General features: G+C 39.9%; 1 protein-coding gene across 1 annotated transcript in view; it reads right to left on the reverse strand.

The window, feature by feature from the left end:
- TEC (tec protein tyrosine kinase) overlaps positions 1-22,293 on the reverse strand; it is a 130,259-nt gene that overhangs the window by 17,856 nt on the left and 90,110 nt on the right. The window contains exons 3-9 of the mRNA XM_008575462.1: positions 20,460-20,564; positions 15,927-16,008; positions 15,144-15,272; positions 13,055-13,095; positions 11,667-11,839; positions 7,797-7,862; positions 62-116 (exon numbers count right to left, since the gene is read on the reverse strand). Of these exons, the coding sequence (XP_008573684.1) occupies positions 62-116; positions 7,797-7,862; positions 11,667-11,839; positions 13,055-13,095; positions 15,144-15,272; positions 15,927-16,008; positions 20,460-20,564 (651 nt within the window). The remainder of the gene's footprint in view (positions 1-61; positions 117-7,796; positions 7,863-11,666; positions 11,840-13,054; positions 13,096-15,143; positions 15,273-15,926; positions 16,009-20,459; positions 20,565-22,293) is intronic.

Below are 22,293 nucleotides of genomic sequence, written 5' to 3' on the forward strand. Positions count from 1 at the left end.
AAAAAAAAAAAAAAATTAATTTGTGCCGAAACCAAACCACGCAACAAGCACAAACACTTACTTCACTTCTGAGGAGATGCTCTGCCTTGCTTCTATTCATATTTCTGCAATACCATCTGAACAGAAAAGACACAGGTCAGGCCTTGGGCTTTTAAAATTATTTTTTATTTTTTTTAGGATTAATCAGGTAATACTGCCTATCAATAACAAGTATAATAAATAAGAACGAGACATCACTCATAATTTCAATAATAGACAACTAGTCCCATTTTTATGTATATACTTCCAGACTTTTTCTACCCATATATACATGAAAACACATATGTATGCCCACATTCTTACTGTTTTATTAAAGTGGGATCATTGCTATATCATAACCTGAATTTTTCACATAAAAGTATATGGTAAATATCTTTGCAAATCAATACAGTTCTATGTATCATAGTATGTATGTGTCATAACTTATTTAAGCTATTCTTCATTGTTCAACATAAAAACCATTTCCAGTTTTCCACTACTATCATCATAGCAAGAACATTTCACTCCACTGACTCAAACATGCAGGAAATGTCACTTTACATTATTGTCTTTAATTCAAATTAAATCCTATTCCAAGCCATCATCCTATCATATGGCAATAGATTTCATCTCAAGTTATGGAGGCTCCCTCACTAAATTTCACAAAGGTTGCAGGTGTCAAAAGAAACAGAGCGGGCCGGCCCGGTGGCGCACTGCACTAGTGCGCCGCTTGGGAAGCGCGGTGACGCTCCCGTCCGAGGGTTCGGATCCCATATACAGACCGGTTCCCGCTCACTGGCTGAGTGAGGCGCGGGAGCAACACCGAGGCTTGCGATCCCGTTGCCGGTCCCCGGTCCGGTACGGGGGCAACACTGAGGGTTGCGATCCGTTGCCGGACACGGAAAAAAGACAAAAAGACAAAAAAAAAAAAAAGAAACAGAGCAAAACCTAAGAGCAGGCTTTCCGGGTCTTCCACTCTTACTGGTTTCCAGCACAGCCCCAAGCCCTGTGGTTCCCCGAGGCTCTACTGTAGGAATGTCTGCCGTGGCCAAGAGGCTGGGTCTTCCCTCACCACCAGGCCTTGCCACCACCCTGTGCCACATCTCAAGTCCCTGCAGATCTAGGCCCCTTCTTAACCACTGGAAAACCTTTTTCTCCATACTGCCACCCCTCACCCCAACCTCAGAGGTATTCCCCTCTCTCCGTGCTTCCCCCAACACAATCCCTCCATGTGACTGTGAGCAAACAGGCCAAAAAAATATGAACATGGACCATGTGCGTTCTTTGGCCTTCAGTTTTAAACTTGTTTTGTTACGTGCTTTTCAGTTAGTAAGGAACCCTCCACCACAGTCACATATCCTGAGACTTCGAATGTTGTGAAACATTCGAATTTGAATTTTCCACCACTGATTCAGCCTTTCATAAAAGAAACAGCACCTGCTTTTGGCCCAGCAAACAAAACCCCCTGAGACAAGTGAATACAAAGGCGTTCACTGATTCAGTAAGGGAAAAATACAAAGAACAAGATACAAGATCTTTTTCCAACTGTATTGTTTGACGTAGCAGCCAAATGCAAATTACAATCTCAATACAAGCTAAAGCCTGTCAGATATTTCATCTGGAAGCTGAGGTGAAGAACTAGGCCTCAGAGCTGTCAACATCTCATTACTGTGGAGCCCACTTCATGAAACTAGGCCAAGCTCAACAAAATCACAGTTTTGATCAATCCACTTCTGAATGCAACTGACGAATACAATAAATTAGGAGAACAGAATGAGTTCTGTCCCAAAAGTTTTTCCATGGATACAAAAAACACTGTCAAATGCCCAAAACAGTCACAAAATTAACTAAGGAAAGATAACTGGAACTCTAATTATGCATTATAAATTAGCAGGACTTGAGAGATTGAAAAAATTCTATTTTTTAATAACAGAAGATCGAGTTCCACACCTTCCCAGTGAGAATTAGCAATGGAGGTTTAGTCTCAGGTTTAGATACAAGAAATCAGTAAAGCTCAATTGTGGCTCTCAAGAGGAAATTAGACATAAGATACTCAGAGAAAGGAGGAGGCCCCTTCCTTAACTATCTTCCAGCCCGTGGGAAGGAACAAAGGAAATAAGGAAAGAACAGAAATCCTCTGCACAAAGGGCAGGCTCTTTGAAATCCTGTCCTGAGAGGTCGTTTTTATGGCATTTGCAGGTTCCCCAGAAAGGATGTTTCCTTCCTTGGGATATATACTCAGACCTTTAAGGGTATGCTGAAGGAAGGAAAGGAGGAAGGACTGATGAACAAATAAACAGATGAATTAACTAGTGGTGGGCATTGTTGAACAGCACTTCATGGCTTCTTTCTCCTCTCCAGTGATTATCTATCCCCAGGCAAGAGGAAAAGACAACAGCGGCCCCCTGAATTCATCCAGTCAGGAAGAACTACACACGTGGGTAAGATGTGAGGGAGCCCACGTGATATGAGCAGAGGAAAGCTGCCAACCAGATGCGACCAAAAAAGAAAAAAAAAAAAAAGCCTGAGTTTGGTATGCTCTGGTGAGGAGAGGGAGAAATTGGCCTCCATCACCATACACCCATCCCTGAGGCAGCAGCTGCAGAATAGCCACAGATACACACAAGGGCCAGGTAATCACTCCTTGATGGACTGGGTGAATGCAACTGCCTAAACCGTGTGTGCAAATGCCAGAGAACTGCCCAAGATTGTGAGTAAATGGCAAATGTATGCTGAGCTGGTCCAAATAATTCAGGAGCTGGGGATGTGGCAGTCCATGTTTAATCTGAACACCTGTGGCCTGGACAATGAAAACTTTACAGGCAGCATGAGAGACATAGTGCTGCAAAATGCTCCATAGGGGTGGGTAGTGTAATGTGCTTTGGTGAGGAGGTGGAGAAATTGGCCTCCATCCCCATGCACCAATGCCTGAGACAATGGCTGCAAAATAGCTGCAGATATGCACTTGGATGAGGTAATCACTCCTTGGTGGACTGGGTGAATGCAGCTGCATGAACCGTGTGGGCAAATGCTGGAGAACTAACCAAGATTGTTAGTAAATGGCAAGCGTGTGCTGAGGTGGTCCAAATCATTCGAGAGCTGGAGATGTGGCAGTCTATGTTTAATGTGAACACTTGTGGCCCGGATGATGAAAACTTTACAGGCAGCGCAAGAGACATAGTGCTGCAAAATGCCCCTTCAACGTCCTTTGGGTCACTGATGGCCATTACTGGCCCCATACATTGGTTGTCCTACATGAGATAACAACCATGATAGCCAGCTTGGGTGAAGTAGAGGAGAAAAGACAAGCAAAAGGGGTCTGAAAGGTGGCTAAGACCAAACCCCCAAGAAATACTTGGGATTTTATCCCAAAGGGACCAAGCAAGACTAGCCGTAAGTAGATGTGGCTTGACTTGCTTGCAGCAGGGGTTGATAGGAAGAAAATTGACCGGCAGCCAAAATGCGGTCCTGTTTGCCTTGTGGCAGCAATTACACCCTGAACAGTGTTTTACCAAACATCCAGAAACAGGTAGCAAGGTACGCTCAGTGGATTTAAAAGATATTTTGGTTGCTCCCGAGGATGCAGATGAACTGTTCCATTTTGACTAGGGAGCAGACCAAGGTGCTCATCTTTTGGGAGCAGGCGAGGACCGGAGGCCTCATGTTGAATTGGCAATATATTGGTCAAGGAAAAATGTGCAGCGTGTTTTGGCATTGGTGGATACAGGTGCAGAAGGTAGCCTGACTGACATATGGCAACCCAGATAAGTTTCCAGAGGCCACAGTTCATATAGATGGCTATGGAGGACATACTACTGAGGTCAAAGCTGTGTCACTACCATTAGACATAGGAAGATTACACCCTCATGTATATACTGTATATATATCCCCAGTAGCTGAATACATCTTGGGTATGGATGTACTTTATGGTTTGCACTTGCAAACAACAGTTGGAGAGTTTTGGCAGCAAATACAGACAGTAAAGCCTGTGTTATGAGGATATGCTAAACGTGACCCACAGGTGTTACCCAAGCCAAGACCTGTAGTTAATGTAAAGCAGTATTGTCTAGCAGGAGGACATGTAGAGACAAGTGCCACTGTATTGGAATTAGAGAAAGTTGGCATTATTTGTCTGGCTCAGAGCCCATTTAATGCTCCAGTATGGCCAGTGAAAAACCCTGATGGTACCTGGAGAATGACTATAGATTATCAAGAACTGAACAAAGTAGTGCCTCCTTTGCATGCAGCTGTGCCTTCAGTTCATGACTTGATGGATCAACTGACAACTCAGCTGGGAACTTATCATTACATATTGGACCTTGCAAATGCCTTTTTTCTCTATTCCAATCTCAGCTGATAGGCAAGATCAGTTTGCCTTCACCTGGGAAGGGAGACAGTGGACCTTTCAAGTTATGCCCCAAGGTTATCTGCATAACCCAACCATCTGTCATGGTTTGGTGGCTGGGGACATAGCCAAGTGGACTAGACCCAGCATGGTTACAATGTTTCACTACTTTGATGACATGTTACTAACCTCTGATTCTCTTGCAGATTTAACCCAGGCAGCTCCAATGCTGCTAAGTCATTTGGAGCAATGTAGGTGGGCTGTGAACACAGCCAAAGTGCAAGAACTTGGGCTGTCAGTCAAATTCCTAGGAATGGTCTGGTTGGGTAAGATGAGGGTCATCCCAGAAGCTATTCAAATAATCTATTGGTACCAATAACCTTCTGTCTTTTTGACCATAGTGTTCTGGCTGCAGGCACTGCACCAGAGTCTCATGATTGGTGTGTCAGCCTACTGAATATGCACTGAACTGCCCATCAGTATGACTGCAGGATTCCCATGGAGAATCACACTGATGGTGACTACTAACAGGACATATGTGGCTAATATTTGCTAAGGGAACATTGTGGAAGATTCTGAATGCACAGATTGTACAGTGAGAGACCATGAAGGGGTGGATTGTTGGGAAAATAGAATAATTTAATCAGGCCCCATTGCTTTAGGTCCAGTTGTGGGTGGTATGTGTGTGGGTGAATTTAGTGCGCATGTGTGACGCCACCACCTGTCTGGCATTGACTCTCTTGTGGTCCAACCCACACACCACCATGCTCTCAAACCTACAGCTCCAAGGACCTTTGCCAGTTACCTACTTCGGAGACCTGCTTGTGAAGGGTTTGTGACCCAGTCTGGACAACAGGCTTGAGAGGTCTGTGAACTCCAGACCTAGCCCTAGCTCGACAGCCTGCCATAGAAATGCTTTATTAGAGGTTAGTACCTTTGGATGAAGGAACTATACATCTAGAAATAATTCCCAGGATTTGTAGGCAACCTATCAATCCATTCTTAGAATCAAAATACTAATGTGAATTAGTTTTTCAGATTGGGTAGTCACCTCAAAATATTCCAGAGGAATAGGACTTTATAGCGGTATCCAAATAAACAGAGAGAAGAGGTTTGGGGGAACTGAGTCCTTTTAGAAAGGTCATATCCTGGCCAAACTTCTTTGGGGGGCGGGAGAGGTGGAGGGATGGGTAAGAAGACAACAACAGGCAGAAATGAAGGAAAAATATAAAATGACCAACCAACCAGCTAAACATCTTTGCTTATTTTCCAATTTTGCCCCCACCTCCTGTGCCACCTACTCGAAGCAATTATCCTAGACTTTTTCCTATTCTAAGGGCCCTTCCATTTGTTACCTTCTTCCTTTAATGTCTTTCCATCAAGAACACCCTCTTGTTGACCATTACAAGGAATGCACTTTCTTTTCTAGTAGCAGTCTCTCTGATCCTCTCCTCCCAATTGTGAACGAGGTATGAAGGTCAGCACTAGGTTCCTGGCAGCCTGGGAGCAACAATCCTGAGTTCCTGGGCCCAGCAATCCTGGGTCCAGCCCAATAGACACTCTGTTGCCTGGAACTCCTCCTAGGCCCAAGCAAACAGCAGAGAACTACCAACTCAACAGCAGGCAGAAGGCTCCTTTTTTTTTTAAGCACTGGGAACATTTAAGATGTATTATAGGATGGGCTATGGCAAAATAGCAAAATACAGCAAAACACAACACAGAATAGGAAGACAGCAGAAGGGAAGCTCCACCAGTGCACATGAGCATAGGTGTTCCCTCTGTCGTCTAGCTGGGCAAGACACAACGCCACGTGGAACCTCTGGCCTCCGCACAGAAGCCGAAGGGACTCCCATGCCAAAGTCCATACAGACCCAGTTCAGAGTCATACAGAGAAGGAAGATCCCGCAGAAGGAAGATCATTTCTGAATTAAAATATATCAAAAAAACTCATGACCATGAATCATACACTTCAGTATCTAAAATCTTTATCTGAAATCACATGAGTCATAAGAGAAGCTCTCATATTTAGATAAGGATTATCTCATTTCCAAGCACCTTCCTCCCCAAATTATCAGTTAGTTCTTAGTCCTATCACTTCAAAATCAAGACCAAGTTTTTACTTTTTAGCACCATCTCTAATTCTAAGGATTTTTCTATATTTTCCTAGAACTATTTGATTTAAAAGCAGAAATGCTATTTCACTGATATATTGTTTATACTCCCACCTATTTCTAAAACCACTTTGAGGGATCGGATTGAGTACTATGACTTTGTTGAATTTATTAGTCCTTTTCTAATTTTTAAGGTACACTCATGCTACAGTAATGACACAGACTAAGGAAAGAAACAGCTTGCTGCTATTTTTTTGTTATTTTTAAGGAAGTGAATGAAGCATCAATATACCACCATAGAATGACCACAAAAGAGCATCTGATATATATGAGCTTTGCATTAAAATCTGGTCACACACTGCTAGAGGGCATATAAATAGTACAACTTCTTTGCAAAGCAATCTAACAGCATGCATCAAGAGTGTTAACAATGTTCATATATAGTCTTTTTAGCCCAGTACATAGATTTTTAGAAATCTAGCTTAAGACAAGAAGCAAGAAGAGGTTATCCCATTTATTATATATATACAGCAAACACCTAAAACAGCCTAATGACACACAAAGAAGGAAATGATTATATAAATTATTGTATATACATGTGCCATGTGCTGGTTGTATCCCTAAGGCTTAGCACAGTGCCTGATACATGCTAAGATCTCAGTAAATATTTGATGAATGAATGACTAAATAAAATATAATGCAGCTATGAAAATGTTTTCAAAGAATACTAAATGGCATGAGGAAATACTCAACCCTCATAATATACTGTTCAGTGGAATAAACAGGATGTAAAACAGTATGCATAGCATGATTCTTTTTTAAATATAGTAAAAAGACTGAAAAGAAATATGCTAATGTTGACAGAGGTCAACTCTGATTTATGAGTAATTTTTTCTTATTAACATTTTTTTTCATATTTTCAAGGTTTTTAAAACAATAATCATATATTATTATTTTAGTTAGAAAAAAGAAACAATAAAACATGTTTTTTAAAGGCCACTCTGGCAAATGTAATTCCTATATCTTCAATGACTTAACAGTGATTTGTATTTCAAAGTCAGCTAAGCTGTGATTTGTTTAAAATCAATTCAATTGTATCTGCTCATGTAACTCTATTCACACATAGTACCTTTAGGAAAAATGTATAATAGAGACTAATTCTCATAGTCTTTTACCACACTAGGCAGCTGAGTTAAGAATATGTTGGCATCACCTTCTAAAGGTAATGAAAGAAATCCACTAATCTTCAAAATGCATTACATAATTAAGAAAATGAAAACACTTTCTAGTTTCCCACATTCACAAAATAAACATTTACTTACTCATATTGATCTAAGTTGTTTGGTTTTTTCCCTGTTACATAATTACTTGGGATATATCCTTCACTCCTAGAAATAAGAAAAATACATTAGGAAACTGAAATTACTTTACTGAGAGGTTATTAAAGGAAAAAAATTATTGCCTTTCTGAAACAATTAAAGCAAAACTTTGCCTAAAGCTTATAAGAAAGACTAGCCATCGCCCAGTAATCCAATATATCTATATTATTTGACATTTGACAAAGTACTTCCACATTTGATCCTCACAAAAATTCTGAAGTAGGCAGGTATTACCATACACATTTTCTGATGGGGAAACCAAGGCTTAGAAAGATTACAGGGTTTTTTTCAAGGTCCCATAGTTAGCCAGCAACAGGGCCAGAACTTGAACTCTGGACTTACGGCAAGGTCCAGTGCTCTTCCCAGTAATCCATGATGCTTCTCCAGAATTCATAATTTCTTAGGATGTTTTAAAGAAACCACTACTTCAGAAAAGGTAAAGTGCTGGATATAAACACTCGCCACTCTAATACCTCAATAGTCCTCGTAGAATAGTTCTATAGAGGGTAGTCCCTAACCTCTTGGTATCAATTGGGGAGTTCGTTGAAAAGGCAAATTCTTGGTTAATACTCCAGGAGATCTGAATTGAGAAGGCCTATGTGGGGCCAAAGAATCTTCAATCCTACCCCCAGATGACTCTTATGCATATCACAGTTTAAGAAGCACACCTCTGTTGGTAGGAGCCAAGATTTTGATTTTCAGCATAAGAGATAAGAGATACATACTCATATATGAAATCAAAAAAATCGAGTAAAAACCTTGGAATCTTAAATTTGAATTTGAACAATTAGTAAGAATTCATAATATACACACACAAATACATACACACACACAAATGTATGCATATATCTAACTCTGCAAGAGAGGCCTAGAAGAAATGACAATCTAGCAGCAGTTAGAATCCTCGCCCCCCAACTGTTGTCTCTGAATACTATTACTGACTAAATGGAGCCAGCACTCCTTGGAAAAATTCATATTGCAGGTTTGGTTAGGAAAAAACACAAGATGAACTTGAGCATTCAACTAAGCCAGAAAGCAAGAAAGCTAAGAAGACTAATGGGGGCCACAACCAAAAATAGCTGTCACTGACATAAGATGGAACAATTCAAGCAAAAAGAATAATGACTGCAATGGATTGACACCAAATATATAAGCACCGTAATCACACTAAAACAATCATTGGTTACCGTTATTATCACTACAGAGAGTTTAGTCTCAATTCATTATTCTGAAAACTGGTAAAAGTTAAGAATCACAATTTTATCTTCCCTCTCCTGCATGAACTAAACAAACTAGTTTATGAGCCAGTTCTTTAGAGAATTAATAAATGCAGATGGACAGATAAAATTAGAAAATCACCATGCTCTAATCCCTAATGAAATAATGGATATAAGCAAAAATCATTAATGGATGCCAAAATTAGGGGAAACACTGTTGAAGAACTTTACAATGGAGGAACACGGCTGACACCTGAACCACTGAGCACTCTTAGCATCACTAAAAGTGGGACAGCCAGAGATTACCTTCGAATGTGATCAAGCCTCTAGATCCAATTGCCAATTTACAGAAAATATAAGGAATAGAGACTTATTAAATGACACCACCATAACGAAGCAATCAGCTTCATCTAAATTATGGCTCATTTTATATGGTAAATGACCTGGATTCATTAATAAATTGCAAATGAAAAAGGACAGGAACATTGCAAAATAAGAAAAACATAAAAGGCATATTAGCCAACATACAGTGTTTGGATTTTGATTTGAACAAATCAACTGTAAAAATACAGCTAATTGGGAGAAACTGTAATTAGATCATTGGTACCATCCCTAGACATGGGCCAGCAGGGCCCCTACTCTGACCTCACACTTTCAAGAGCTTTATTAAAGCCCATGTACCCTCTGGCCCATGTTCCCATGTTCCCTTTGGGTAACCAGGCCCCAGAATCTCCTACCCACTTCCAAGTCCTACACTTGGAAGTGTTCCCCCGGATCTATCCTCCAAAAACCAAATGGTGGTAGCTGGCCATGCACATCCCCTTCCACCGAGGCCCACTGGGTGGCCATGTTGGGGGTGGCTTTGGAAGTGAGGTGGAGAGAGCTGAGATGCATAGGCTGGAGGACCCACATTGAACATGTGAGATGGAGCCATGGCAGGAGGGAGGAGGGAAGAGAGAAGGAGCAGCCCCGGGGAGCTACATTCTGGCATGGAACTCTAAATTTGAACCTTGTCTTCTTTGTTATTATGAAGGCATATTTGTCAAGTTGGAGGATAAATTACATTTCATTTACCAGCTTGTCAGCTTGATTTTTAACTTCTAAATACTATGTGATATGTGGACTTTCATTTGTACTTTTCCTCCAGGCTCAAAAATGTTAAAGGAAAGTCTACAGGTGATATTTTTTTAAAAATTATTAAGTACAATAATGACATGGTGGTTGTTTTAAAAAATCTTTAGCAGTTAGACTTAGGAATGAAATGACATGTTTTGGATTTACTTTTAAATACTCTAGAAAAAAAGTGGAGGATTGGTAAATCAAGACTGGCAAAAAGTTGGTAATTTTTGAAGTCAAGTGACAAGAGTTTCCTTTTGTACTTTTGTGGATATTTGAAAATTTCTACAACAAAAAATTTAAAATAAACTTTAGACTTATACAGAGTCTGGCAAAGAGAAGCAGTGAGGACCTTCTTGAAAACATAGAATTAAAGGTTAAGAGTTGCAAAGACAGTAGTAATGCACAGAAAACCAGCACTCAGATATGTGCCACTGCTGAGAATGGAGCAGAAGAGAAGAGCCCTGCCTAAACCAGAACTTTCCACTGCTTCTCCAGAAGTGAACTGAGGAATAGTGAATTGGAGACAAGGCAGGTAGGTGAGACAGCAGGCAGAAGGAGAGCGTGCTCTAGCAGGACAAGAAGTCCTCCTAAACTCATCCATTGAAACTCAGAAAATAAATAGGATTGTATTTCAGAGGCAAGAACACCTATCTTTTAATGAAGCCTAAAAGATACTCATCCCCTACGTTTACCCATATCTATCCATATACTTACCAATAACAAGGTTGAAAGGACTGTTCTCTTTAAATCCTAAATTATCTTGTACAAATAATCCTTGCTGTTTAATTTCCTGTGTGTATGTATGTACACACAGAGAGAAAAAAGTCAAGTGACAAGCGGCTCCATTATACTGTGTGTATAAATATATATATATATATACACATATACCCTTGTATAGAGAGAGATTCTAAGGGCTGGCCAGTTGGCTCAGTTGGTTAGAGCATGGGGCTGATAACATCAAGGCCCAAGGTTCAATCCCTGTACCGGCCAGCCACCAAAAATAAAAATGAATAGAGATTCTAGTAAGAAAGTTATGACAGACTATTTCTCAGAAAAATCTAAGACTATCTGTTTACCACAGGGAGGACAAAACATAAAATGTAAAGTCCCCCCAAGGTCAAAATAATCAAATCACGAAGGTGATTACTTTTTAATTACTTCAAAAAGCTCATGGAAAAATAAAATTAAAAGATTACAAATCTTTCCATGAACTTTTTGAGGACCCCTCGTAAACATATAATGAATGAGAAAGAGACCAGTGCAATGTGTTCTAACTTCTGGAAAGAAGTGATTGATCAATTTGCATTTACTGGGCGACCACTAAGTATACATTGGGTAACTGCAAAATAATGCACGCTTGCATTGTTGGCCAGCTGAACTAATCTTCTTTCATGGTAGTTATAGCTCATCCTTTTTTCACTCAGCTCTTAACTCCCACCCACCCATTGCCTGTCACACACAGGTAGGGAAGACTTACCCATATTTATCTCTTGCTCTCCACCAGTGAACATCATTCTTTTCTAATACGATATACTCTTGGCCTCTCTCTAATCTGAGATCATGTGCTTCTATCGCCTGGAAATCATACATTGCTACAACGATCTCTTCACTATTATCTTCTTCAGGTGGAATTGGTGGGGGAGGCCTTCGCTAAGCAAAGAAGATAACATTTGAAAGTTCAGTCTTCTGTTTGAAACTAATGATTTACACATCACCACAGAATAAAGCAGAAAGCTCAAGTCTACCTAATATAATTCGGTAAACCTTCCCATGAGTTTAATAATGTTGATGCTACCAGGGCTCTCATGGGATTCAGAATACAGGAGATGAGCAAAAACGGTCTTTAAACATCAAAAGTCTTTTGCTCGTTGTCAGGGATAGTTTCCAAGGGAGAGGCAAGGGTGATATGTAAGTAGTAAACAGGAGGACTAAAGATAGACCCACCATTCAAATGGCCTGCAATGGGGGAAAAGCACACCATGGAGCCTTTCAACAGGTCATTCACTCAAAAAAGCGTACACTTCTTTGGGATTCAGAATACAGGAGATGAGCAAAAACGGTCTTTAAACATCAAAAGTCTTTTGCTCGGTGTCAGGGATAGTTTTCAAGGGAGAGGCAAGGGTGATATGTAAGTAGTAAACAGGAGGACTAAAGATAGACCCACCATTCAGATGGCCTGCAATGGGGGAAAAGCACACCATGGAGCCTTTCAACAGGTCATTCACTCAAAAAAGCGTACACTTCTCTATGCTTACAATGGACACGGCACACAATTAGGACCTAACACATTTTTTTTTCTCATTTATTCTTAATATTGCTCTCATGAAGTACAGAATTATAATTCCCAGTTTATAACTGAGGTAACAATGTTTTTTGGTTTTGCTTTGGGGGGCTGGCTGGTACAGGGATCAAACCCTGAACTTTGGTCAATGGTTTAAATAATCTATCCAAAGTCACTCATATCAGATTCACATCAGCTCAGGTCCTGACTGGGTCCAAAGTGCATTTTTTTCCCACTATACCCCTCTCTTCAAAGGCACACCATTAAAGCACTGAAGTCACTCCTTTGTCAGACTGCAGTCTTAAGACTGAAACATTCCGTTCAAGTCCCACACCTCTTATACAACTTTTTAAGCCAAAATACAGACAAAATGCCAGCTAACAGGACCCCCAATGCTAAAATCTAATACAATTAAATTGATATTATTTGACACCAAGAAAAATTCAAATTAGCCATAGCATATCTGCTTCTGAAATAATCCCAGGGGAAAACAGCATCACATGAATGAATATAAGCACACTCAATAAACCACCAACACTTCCAAACATAAAGACTTAAAGGCTTAAAACTTAAACACCACCTACCTTCTTTGTTTCTGGTGCTGGAGGTAATGCTTTTCTTATACCTGAAAATGCCAGCAACAAAACTAGGTCAAAATGCTATCTGCAAACGATTGATAAGACAAGATATTGGCAGTTTTAAGGAAAAGTGAGAATTAACACATTGACAAGCCTGCTCTGACCGACTCTGGTGCATGTTGCCTATATCACTATTCTAGAAAGAATTTAAAACTGCTGTGATAGCTGGTTTGTATTTCTGTCTTTCTAGACAGACTATAAATGCCAAGGGATTGGGGCCATGCTTTATTCTCTGTATCCCTGCCACTGCATAAACTGGGCACTCGACAATGCCTGTTGAATCAAACAATAAATTAAATAATGACCACACTGAAAAATCAATATTCTTTGACATTCTGTCCCATTCTCTACAGTCCTAGAGTTTTGGCTAGCACATGGCTACCCAGCTAAAGACTATTTCCCAGTTCAGTGTGGCCATAGGACCAAATTCTAATCAAAAGGCTCCATGTACAAATGGGATGTGCCATTTTTAGTTCTTGTTCCTAAAAAGAGTTTCCATGGGCAACCTTGGCCCCTTTTCCCCCTTTCTGCTTCTAGGAAGAAAGATAATGCTACAGCTGAAGCAACCCCAGGAACTATTTGCAGAACTACCCCTACCAGCCCTGGACCAGCCACCTACCTCTGCATTACCACATGAGACTAAAATAAATTCTCCCTAGTTTAAGTCACTATAACTGTTGGGTCTCTTTCTACAGCACATTAGACTGTGCATTTACTAATACCAAACCTTAAGAAACTGAAAACATAGCGAAAAATAACAGGGGCTATCTAGTTAGTTCAGCTGGTTAGAGAGTCGTGTTGATAACACCAAGGTCAAGGATTTGGATACCCACATAAGCCAGCTGCCAAAAAAAACAATAAAAAGAAAACAATAACAGGCTTAGCAACTTGGGCCTTCCTCTTTAATGTGCTAAATTAATGTCAGGACATCCCAGTAAAATCAAGGAGCTGGGAACCATAGAATTGAGGGAATAGAACGAGAAAGTCATCTGGTCTGTAGCATCCCTGCCAAATGGCCATTCTGCTGGTATCCAGAAGCACTATTAGTTGTGACTGACACAGTGAGCATTCTGTATGGTGTCAACAGGAAAAAAAGAAGTACAGTACATCCAATCAGTACGATGGGTATCCTCTAGCACTAGCAATTTTGAATCTCTGTGCATTTTTAGCTTATGACTAAGGGCCTGTCATTTCCAGGATGTATAAGGGTCTTTTGCATCAAAATTAACCCTAGACATTTTTATTCATCTGAACATTTACACATGAGTATCATTATGACGCCTCACTGCTCTGAAGACTGCAAAGCCACTACTAAAATCTATACCACTAAGCCCCATCAAAATGAGAATAGTCCTACTCAGATTGTGGACGCATTGCTATGTGAGGCTTCTAGCTCCACATCTGGGCAGAGTTTATTTGTTGAAGAATACATAAACATTAAAAAACCTGTTGATGGTGCCACATTAGGCTCACACTTTTAACAGATTTTTTTTTTTTTTTCTTAAAAGATGACCGGTAAGGGGATCTTAACCCTTGACTTGGTATTGTCAGCACCATGCTCACCCAGTGAGCTAACCGGCCATCCCTATATGGGATCCGAACCCGGGGCCTTGGTGTTCTCAGCACCACACTCTCCCGAGTGAGCCACGGGCCGGCCCTAACAGATTTATTTTTAACAGGCTTCAATGTTGTGATAAAAGCTCCCCAAAATAGACCTTTTGATTCCATGAGAGGGTCCCACTGCTAACTAAATATAATTTTTCTTATAAAACACAGCTACCTTACACTTACACTGTACTAGAAAATGTGCTGTACTTAATCGAAATCAAAATTGGGCTGGCCGATTAACTCAGTTGGTTAGAGCTCAGTGTTATAATACTAAGGTCAAGGGTTTGGAAACCTGTACCAGCCAGCCACCAACGAATATGTAAATAAATAAAAATAAAATTTTTAAAAAATCATGTCACTTTCTTGCCATACCAATAAAATGTTCATTATAAGCACAATATAATTATAGAATAAAATGAATACTTACTACTCTCAAAAAGATTATATTTTTCACATCCAGGTGCTAATTTTTCAGTTTGTCTGCAACACTGATAACTTCCATCTGCCCAGAATTTAGGATGATATTTAATCATAATATTGTTGTTGTTCTTTATTTCTGTAATTTACAGACACAAATGATTAGGGAAATAAAACAGAGACCACAGAATATTTCTAAGTAACACTGTCAATCATTATTTATTCCTCAGTTACTTTATTACAACACCTACATCACATCATTGGACTCAGCATTCAGAAAAGCCATGGTTCTCTTTCACTTCCTTTGGTGAAGCACCCTTTTTAGCTGAAGTGACTGCTGCTGTACCATGATGGATAAATGCAAAAGTCAGTCCACCACTGTTTTGTTCTGCAGGAGGAGTGACAAGGACTGTACAGGACAAATCACTCATTTAAACGCTTCATTTATGAGATAAGTCAATCCTTCCCTACCAAATGTTGACTACTTAGGCAATTTCTTAGAAAATACCAAGTCCCATTATCATAAAAGTCCATGCTTTATCACCTTTCAAATATATTGCACATTAAATAGAAGCACACTTTTCTTAGAAACTATCTACATGCTAGTAGAAAGAATCAAAAGGGAAGTTGTCTTTAATATACTGGTATCACTTACAGTAATAGAATGTTCTTGGAGAAACACTTACTGTAAAGTAGGAGATTATAAATGCACTAGATATATTAGCTGTATTTCAGTTTTAGTTACATCTCCTAAAATTATGCACAGATTGATATTTCATCATACAAGTTTTACCTTCTTTTAGCTTCTTCACCCACTGGTCCCTGCTTTGTGCACTAGGTGCAAAAATATAAAGTGTGTTAGCATCATGAACAACCTAAAATAAAACAAAAGATGGAATCAGTAAGAAATACTGAGACACAGCACTTCTGCCTAGCACCAAGCCTTTCATACCACAGGCACCAATAAATCATTCTCGAATGACTGAATAAGTCTTACTTCAGATCTGAACAATCCAGATTCCTTTCTTACAAAAGCACATCTATGTCTTCACTTCCACATTGAGTGAGACACACATTTTGCAAAGTACTGTGTTTTTACAAGGGAAAAAATATATACAGAGACGAAAATGCTTCATTATTGTCCATATTTCTTTCAATCTAATTAACTAATAAAGTTCCTTAAATAAACTTGGTGTAACAAGGATGATTCTAATCTAATTTTTTTCTAAATAATATTTCAGATGAATGGACTATTCTTTCAGCATCACTCCTATAGCTTCCTTTTGCCACTATCAATAACTGCAGTAACTGACTGACTATCCCAGCTCTATGCTATGTGCTTTATAGACAATAAGTCAATGAATCCTACCATCCAGGTATTAGTATTTCTACTTTACAGATGAGGAAACTAAGGCCTCCCCAACAGGCCCTCCACTCCTGTATAACTTCAGGAGGCACCTTTCATATAGCATGCACTGCAAATGGTGTCCCCCAATGTGTGCTACCTCACCTGCCCATCATCCATTCCTGGTAATCCAGAAAGATAGGATTCTGACTCCAGAGCCCAAGCTTTTAACCACAGTGTCTCTTTTAGAGGTAAGCCCTGGTGGGCAATTAAATAATCTTAATTTTAATATTTTGAATATTAACAATTAATAACCTGGAGAAACTAACCCAGAATTCTGTCAATGGTCTGTCACTTTACCTTGATGGTCAGTCACAAAGCAGAAACATCCTGACTAGCTAAGAAGTAATACACGGTTAGAAGCTTCCCTTCACCACATCAACACTCACTGAATTGAAAAGCAACTAGCCCTTTCATTGATACATCGATGTTCAATAGATAATTCCTTCCCACTCATTTTCAAGTAAATGCACTCTAAAGGCATTATGAAAACCATGGAAAAATAATGCTATGTATAAGTCAGCATTTTGTAAGACACAAAAATTAATCATAAATAAAGCCTATATCCAAAACATGTATAGAAATACCTTATTACGAGACAGAATGTGGGACATGACTTAAGAGAAATAAAGATGGAGTGCTAAGGGAGATGTGGGAAGATGTGTTTCCTCATTGGCTCCATGATTTTCACACTTTACCCAGGTTTGTCCATGGAATCCAACTCTGTACAGAAGCGTTAGGTAAAGTGCACCATGAAACAGTCACTCTGAATTGACACTGAGGTGTCTAGAAAGGACTGCTAAGGCTTTGGACCTTCTAGAAATCTGTGGTGTATTATAATAATAATTTATTATAACAATTTACTTTAGAGTCCCTACGCTGGGCAAGCACTTCACATATGCTGTCCCATTTAATCAGTATAGCAGCCCAGGTCTTTAATAGTGTTGGAATCCTCTTTTCTCAGAGGAGAAAGTCAAAGTGGTGAGGTTAAGTCATGTAAATAGGACCTATTTGACCCCCAAAGGCTTTTCTTATTATGGGTTGTCAAACACCTTCATGACCCTTGACTGTTTACCTTCTAGAATCTGCCTTCCCAGGCTCCAGGCAATCTAACTTCTCCTCAAAACTTATCGCATGTCAGTACTATGAGCTTGCAACTGTTTTAAAATTTGTTAAAGACTAGCTAATCTTTAAAAAGAAATCCAAGTTCAGAGTTTTCATAACTAAGACTATTTATTTACCTCGCTAAGCTGGGACATTTGTATTTTTACAAGAAATTTCTAATTTACTAAATTTAGTAAATTACCTAAAATAATAATCCCAAATAATAAACATATAATTTTGGCCTCTCAGGTAGCTTAGCAGGCTGAAGAGATATTCTGGGGCCAGGATCCTTCCCTCAGCAAACCTCTGATCACACCATCTAAGCGTCCTTCTGCGTCATCACTGTGGACAGTTGACCACGGCAGAGTCTTCTGATGAGTCATCCTACCACAGCAGCGGGTGTCGAGGAGGGAAGAGTTTTGCAAACTTTGAAGTGCAGAAGCCATTTCCACAAAGGGGAAATACTCTCCTTTAGCAACACCACTTAGTAGTTACCTTCCCTCCTATTTATATCTTTAGTCACTCATTCATTTGTTCAACATACTTTTTTATGACCGTGCAGTGTAGAAGAAACAGCATGGATGTCAGGTAGACAGATCTGGGTTTAAAACCCAGGAAAGACATGCCACCTCCTGGGGAATCCCCAGCTGCTGTCAGAAATGACTCACAAAGGAAGCATGAAGGAGGTATCCTACCGGGCAGCTGGCGCTGGTTCCTCCCTGTTTTCTAAGTCCCTTCCTAGGGCTAGAATACGCTGGGAGAAGCAGCAACCTCCTTTTTTCTCTTGGAGTCTTTTGAAAATGCCTACTTCTACTTTTCTTTTTCTTTTTTCCACCTTGCATATCTGAACCTGATGCAAAATTTCACTGTGAAGATGTGAAACTAGGATCTATACTTTCTTAACTATATTGTTATAATAAGAGAAAATATTTTTCACCCTGCCCATCCTACTGGTTTAAATTACATAGTTAAAGCACAAGTTTGCCTCTTCTTAATTAATTCTTAAGATTGTTTTTGAACTCATAGGTATTCACCTCAGCAATTTTAAATGGTTCAAGGATGGAATGCTTTTCGTTCTACTTTTATCATCATTCTTAAAAGCGACCAGTCTGTTTACCTTGCAGAGTGAATCTTTTTCTCTTGCGGAGCAAAAACCCTAATTCTCGGTCCAGAATCTTGAGCACTGTAGGTCCCCACAACCTCTTGCCACTTCCCAAAAATGTCTAACTGCCATCAGAAGTGTGGTAAGAGTGGTTCTCTCCTAAACTTCAAATGAAATTATATACATACATGCCCCATTATGTGTATGTGTGTGTGTGTGTGTGTGTGTGTGTGTGTGTGTATATATATATATGTCTGAATATATATATATATTCAACATACTTAATCAAGAAGGAGATTTAAATTGGGTTACTTCTGATCTGAGTGGTAGGCACAGTGTTAAAAGCAGCAGCAGTAGGAAAGAAATAGGATCACAGCAACTAACACTTGTCTTGATCTTACTGTACATCTAAGCTCTTTATGTATCACCTCAGTTGATCCTCATAACAACCCTGCAGAACAAGTACTATCATGGTTATTATTCCCATTTTTCAGGACAGTAAACAGACACAGAGAGGTTAAGTGCCTTACCCAAGGTGAGAGCTAGTAAGTGGCAAATCAGGGGGTTTGGCCTCAGAGTTGCCTTTTTAAGCACGTTACTGTCCTTGCTCTTCACTCAGAGAAAAGGCAGATTTAAAAAAAGAAATGGAGAAAAGGAAAATTAAATGTAGTCCTTCCTCCTTTTGTGTTGTTGCCACCATAGTGGAGAATAATCCAGAAGCTTGGGCGCTTTAGCTCACTGCTTCCAAATATCATCCTAATCCCCCAAAGTGGTAAATGTTTATCTCAAATGCAATCGATCATTTTATAACAGCAACTAAAAATGAGCAAGAACTCCGCTGTGATACTATGTTGAAAAATACTTTTGCAACTTTCCCCTCAAGACATGGTGAGACCACAGCCATGGGCAAAAGATGACTTCCACTTCAAACGTTCATTTCTCAAAGGAAAGCATAAAATGTCCCCAACCAGAGACGGAGCTGGTTAGGTGCTGGAGAGCAGCCCTGTGTTGCCCGTACAACCCTACACTCCTGAGCTCCCAAGACATGTGTGCACTGAGACGCTGGCATGGATGTAGAGTGGCCCAGGGTGCCACCCATCCTCCCCGGGCACAAGGAGATGTGAATGCATGAGCTTGGCAGGCTTTTAATTCACAAAGTGGCCCTGGATAAGTCATCTGACACCTGTAAGACTCAGTCATGAATGAGAACAGTATGATACTTACCTTCCTTATGTAATAGCATCATTGTGAGGAAAAGAATGAAATAACGTGATCACCCTTAAGAAGTAGGTTAATCAATATATAATGCTAATATTGTATTTTTCCTTACAAGCAGCCTTTTCATCTCTTTTGCTTGAGTAACTCACTCCTGCCCCTTCTCAGCTTCTCAAATTCGCAGAGAAAACTTCATTCTACTTTTTTCAGTCTCAGCCCCCACTCCTTATTCTAACTGCTCTGTGATACGTCTAAGCAGTAGTGAATAAGGTCTGGCCTTTAGAAACTCAGGACCACTGGTACAATCTAACAGACCAAAACAAGAATAAGATAATGTTTCAACAAAGATTTGAACAGTCCATGAAGAAAAGCAATTTTCATTAAAGGGGCAAATAAACCTAAAAATCAGCCACCAAAGTAGTGACAGGAAACTGTAATGTCAAATGGCAAACATGACTAAAAGCCCAACGTTGCACTGTCACAAAATTATGCCAGCTCACCTGAAATGGATACTTATTTTGACAGGGAATGACACCGTCATCATTCTTCACTATTTCCACACACTTGATTTTTGAAATATCAATAAACCCCTTTCTGTATTTTTTCTGTTAAAAAAAGAGGGGGGAGGGGAGGCAGGGATAAGCATTACTAACAGTCATAAGATATGAGAAACAATGTTATTAACAGTAATATTTGTTGATGAAATTACTGACTCAAAATATTACAATTTCCCTAATAATTATCTAAATCATGTCTCCCTTTAACTGTTAAAATTGTTCAAAATATTAACAGCATGATTGTAATCAGAACAATTACATCTTTTAATTTTTTTTCCCAGTGACTGGCCAGTGCAGGGATCCGAACCCATGACCTTGGTGTTACCAGCACCATGCTCTAACCAAGTAGCCCCATCATCCTTCAATTTTTAAAGATGAAATTGTTCTACCCTTGTCCCAAAAAAGCACTAGAACAGAGAAACGGACTCCCTTTCATTGCTGCCTTCCTCTCCCAAACATACACCTGTTCAACTTCCTCAAGTTTTTGATGACAGCCCCCTAAAAGAAAGCATCAAAGACTAAACGAAGCAAAACTCCATTGACTCAATCACAGATGCAAACTCCAGCAGCTGTGTTTCCCTCTCCAGAATGTAGGTGCCTGAATAGAGGCTGCACACAGAACGCGGTGGTATGTGAGGTAGACTTAAGAGTATTCACATAGAACCTCCATCTGGACTCTAGTATTGAATGCTCTGCTTTTCTTCCAGTGCCCACCCTCCCTGCTTGCTACAGATCGGCCTGCACAATTAAAATCAAGACACACACACCCCAAGTCATCCACACCCTGGAGCATAGTAACCTTCTACTGGCGAATTTATCCCAAGGAAAAATCCAAAAGAATACAAAGCAGTACGTGCAAAGATTACTTAACATAAGGCATCCACTAAAAATTAGTATAATCACAACGTAGAAATTTTTAAAAGTTTGCTGAATAATATTAACTAATACATCCCACACAAAATGTTATAAAAAGACTAAGGTTATTTTTTTTGGGGGGGGGTAGGTATGATAAAGTATAAAAGAAAAAGTAGAGAAAGGAAGAACATTGCTGTATCTGGGATGATCAAGCCATCCTGAATAATATTAACTAATACATCCCACACAAAATGTTATAAAAAGACTAAGGTTATTTTTTTTTGGGGGGGGGTAGGTATGATAAAGTATAAAAGAAAAAGTAGAGAAAGGAAGAACATTGCTGTATCTGGGATGATCAAGCCATCCTCTGGCCCTAATAATTAAAAATCACTTGATCTAATACTCTGAAATCCCCGCTCTTGCCAAAACCTTTGGGCTTCCCACCCTGCTCCCAAGAACCTGCTCTGCATCCTCGCTGTCATGGTAAGACTTTCAGACCTGCCCCACTCCTCCCAGGCCATCAGCAGCTCCCATCTGACTAGACTGCTCTGGCTGGCGGGCTGGCAGCCTCCATGGAAACCACCAGTCCTGTCAGAATGACAAACCCTTCCCATTCCCCAGGCCTCGGCAGACAACCTCCCTCACTGCTTTGTGCAGAAGCCAGCCGCTGTCCAGGGGGCACAAACCCAACTTGTTCTTTCTGCAGTTCAAAAGCACTCTCAGATTTTACTTTCTTCTCTTTCATCCTATCTCCAAGAAAAGCTAAAAGAACACAACTGTTGAGACGCTGTAGTTGGCACTTAGATTTTATTTCATTCTATGCTCACAAAATCCCCATGAGTCAGGCATTGATCTCCTTGTTTTAGATGAGGAAACTGCAGCTCAGACAAGTCCAAGGACCTCAACTGACCCCAAAGCCCCC

Source organism: Galeopterus variegatus, unplaced genomic scaffold (assembly GCF_000696425.1).
Source record: "Galeopterus variegatus unplaced genomic scaffold, G_variegatus-3.0.2 Scaffold1193, whole genome shotgun sequence".
Lineage (NCBI taxonomy): Eukaryota > Metazoa > Chordata > Mammalia > Dermoptera > Cynocephalidae > Galeopterus > Galeopterus variegatus.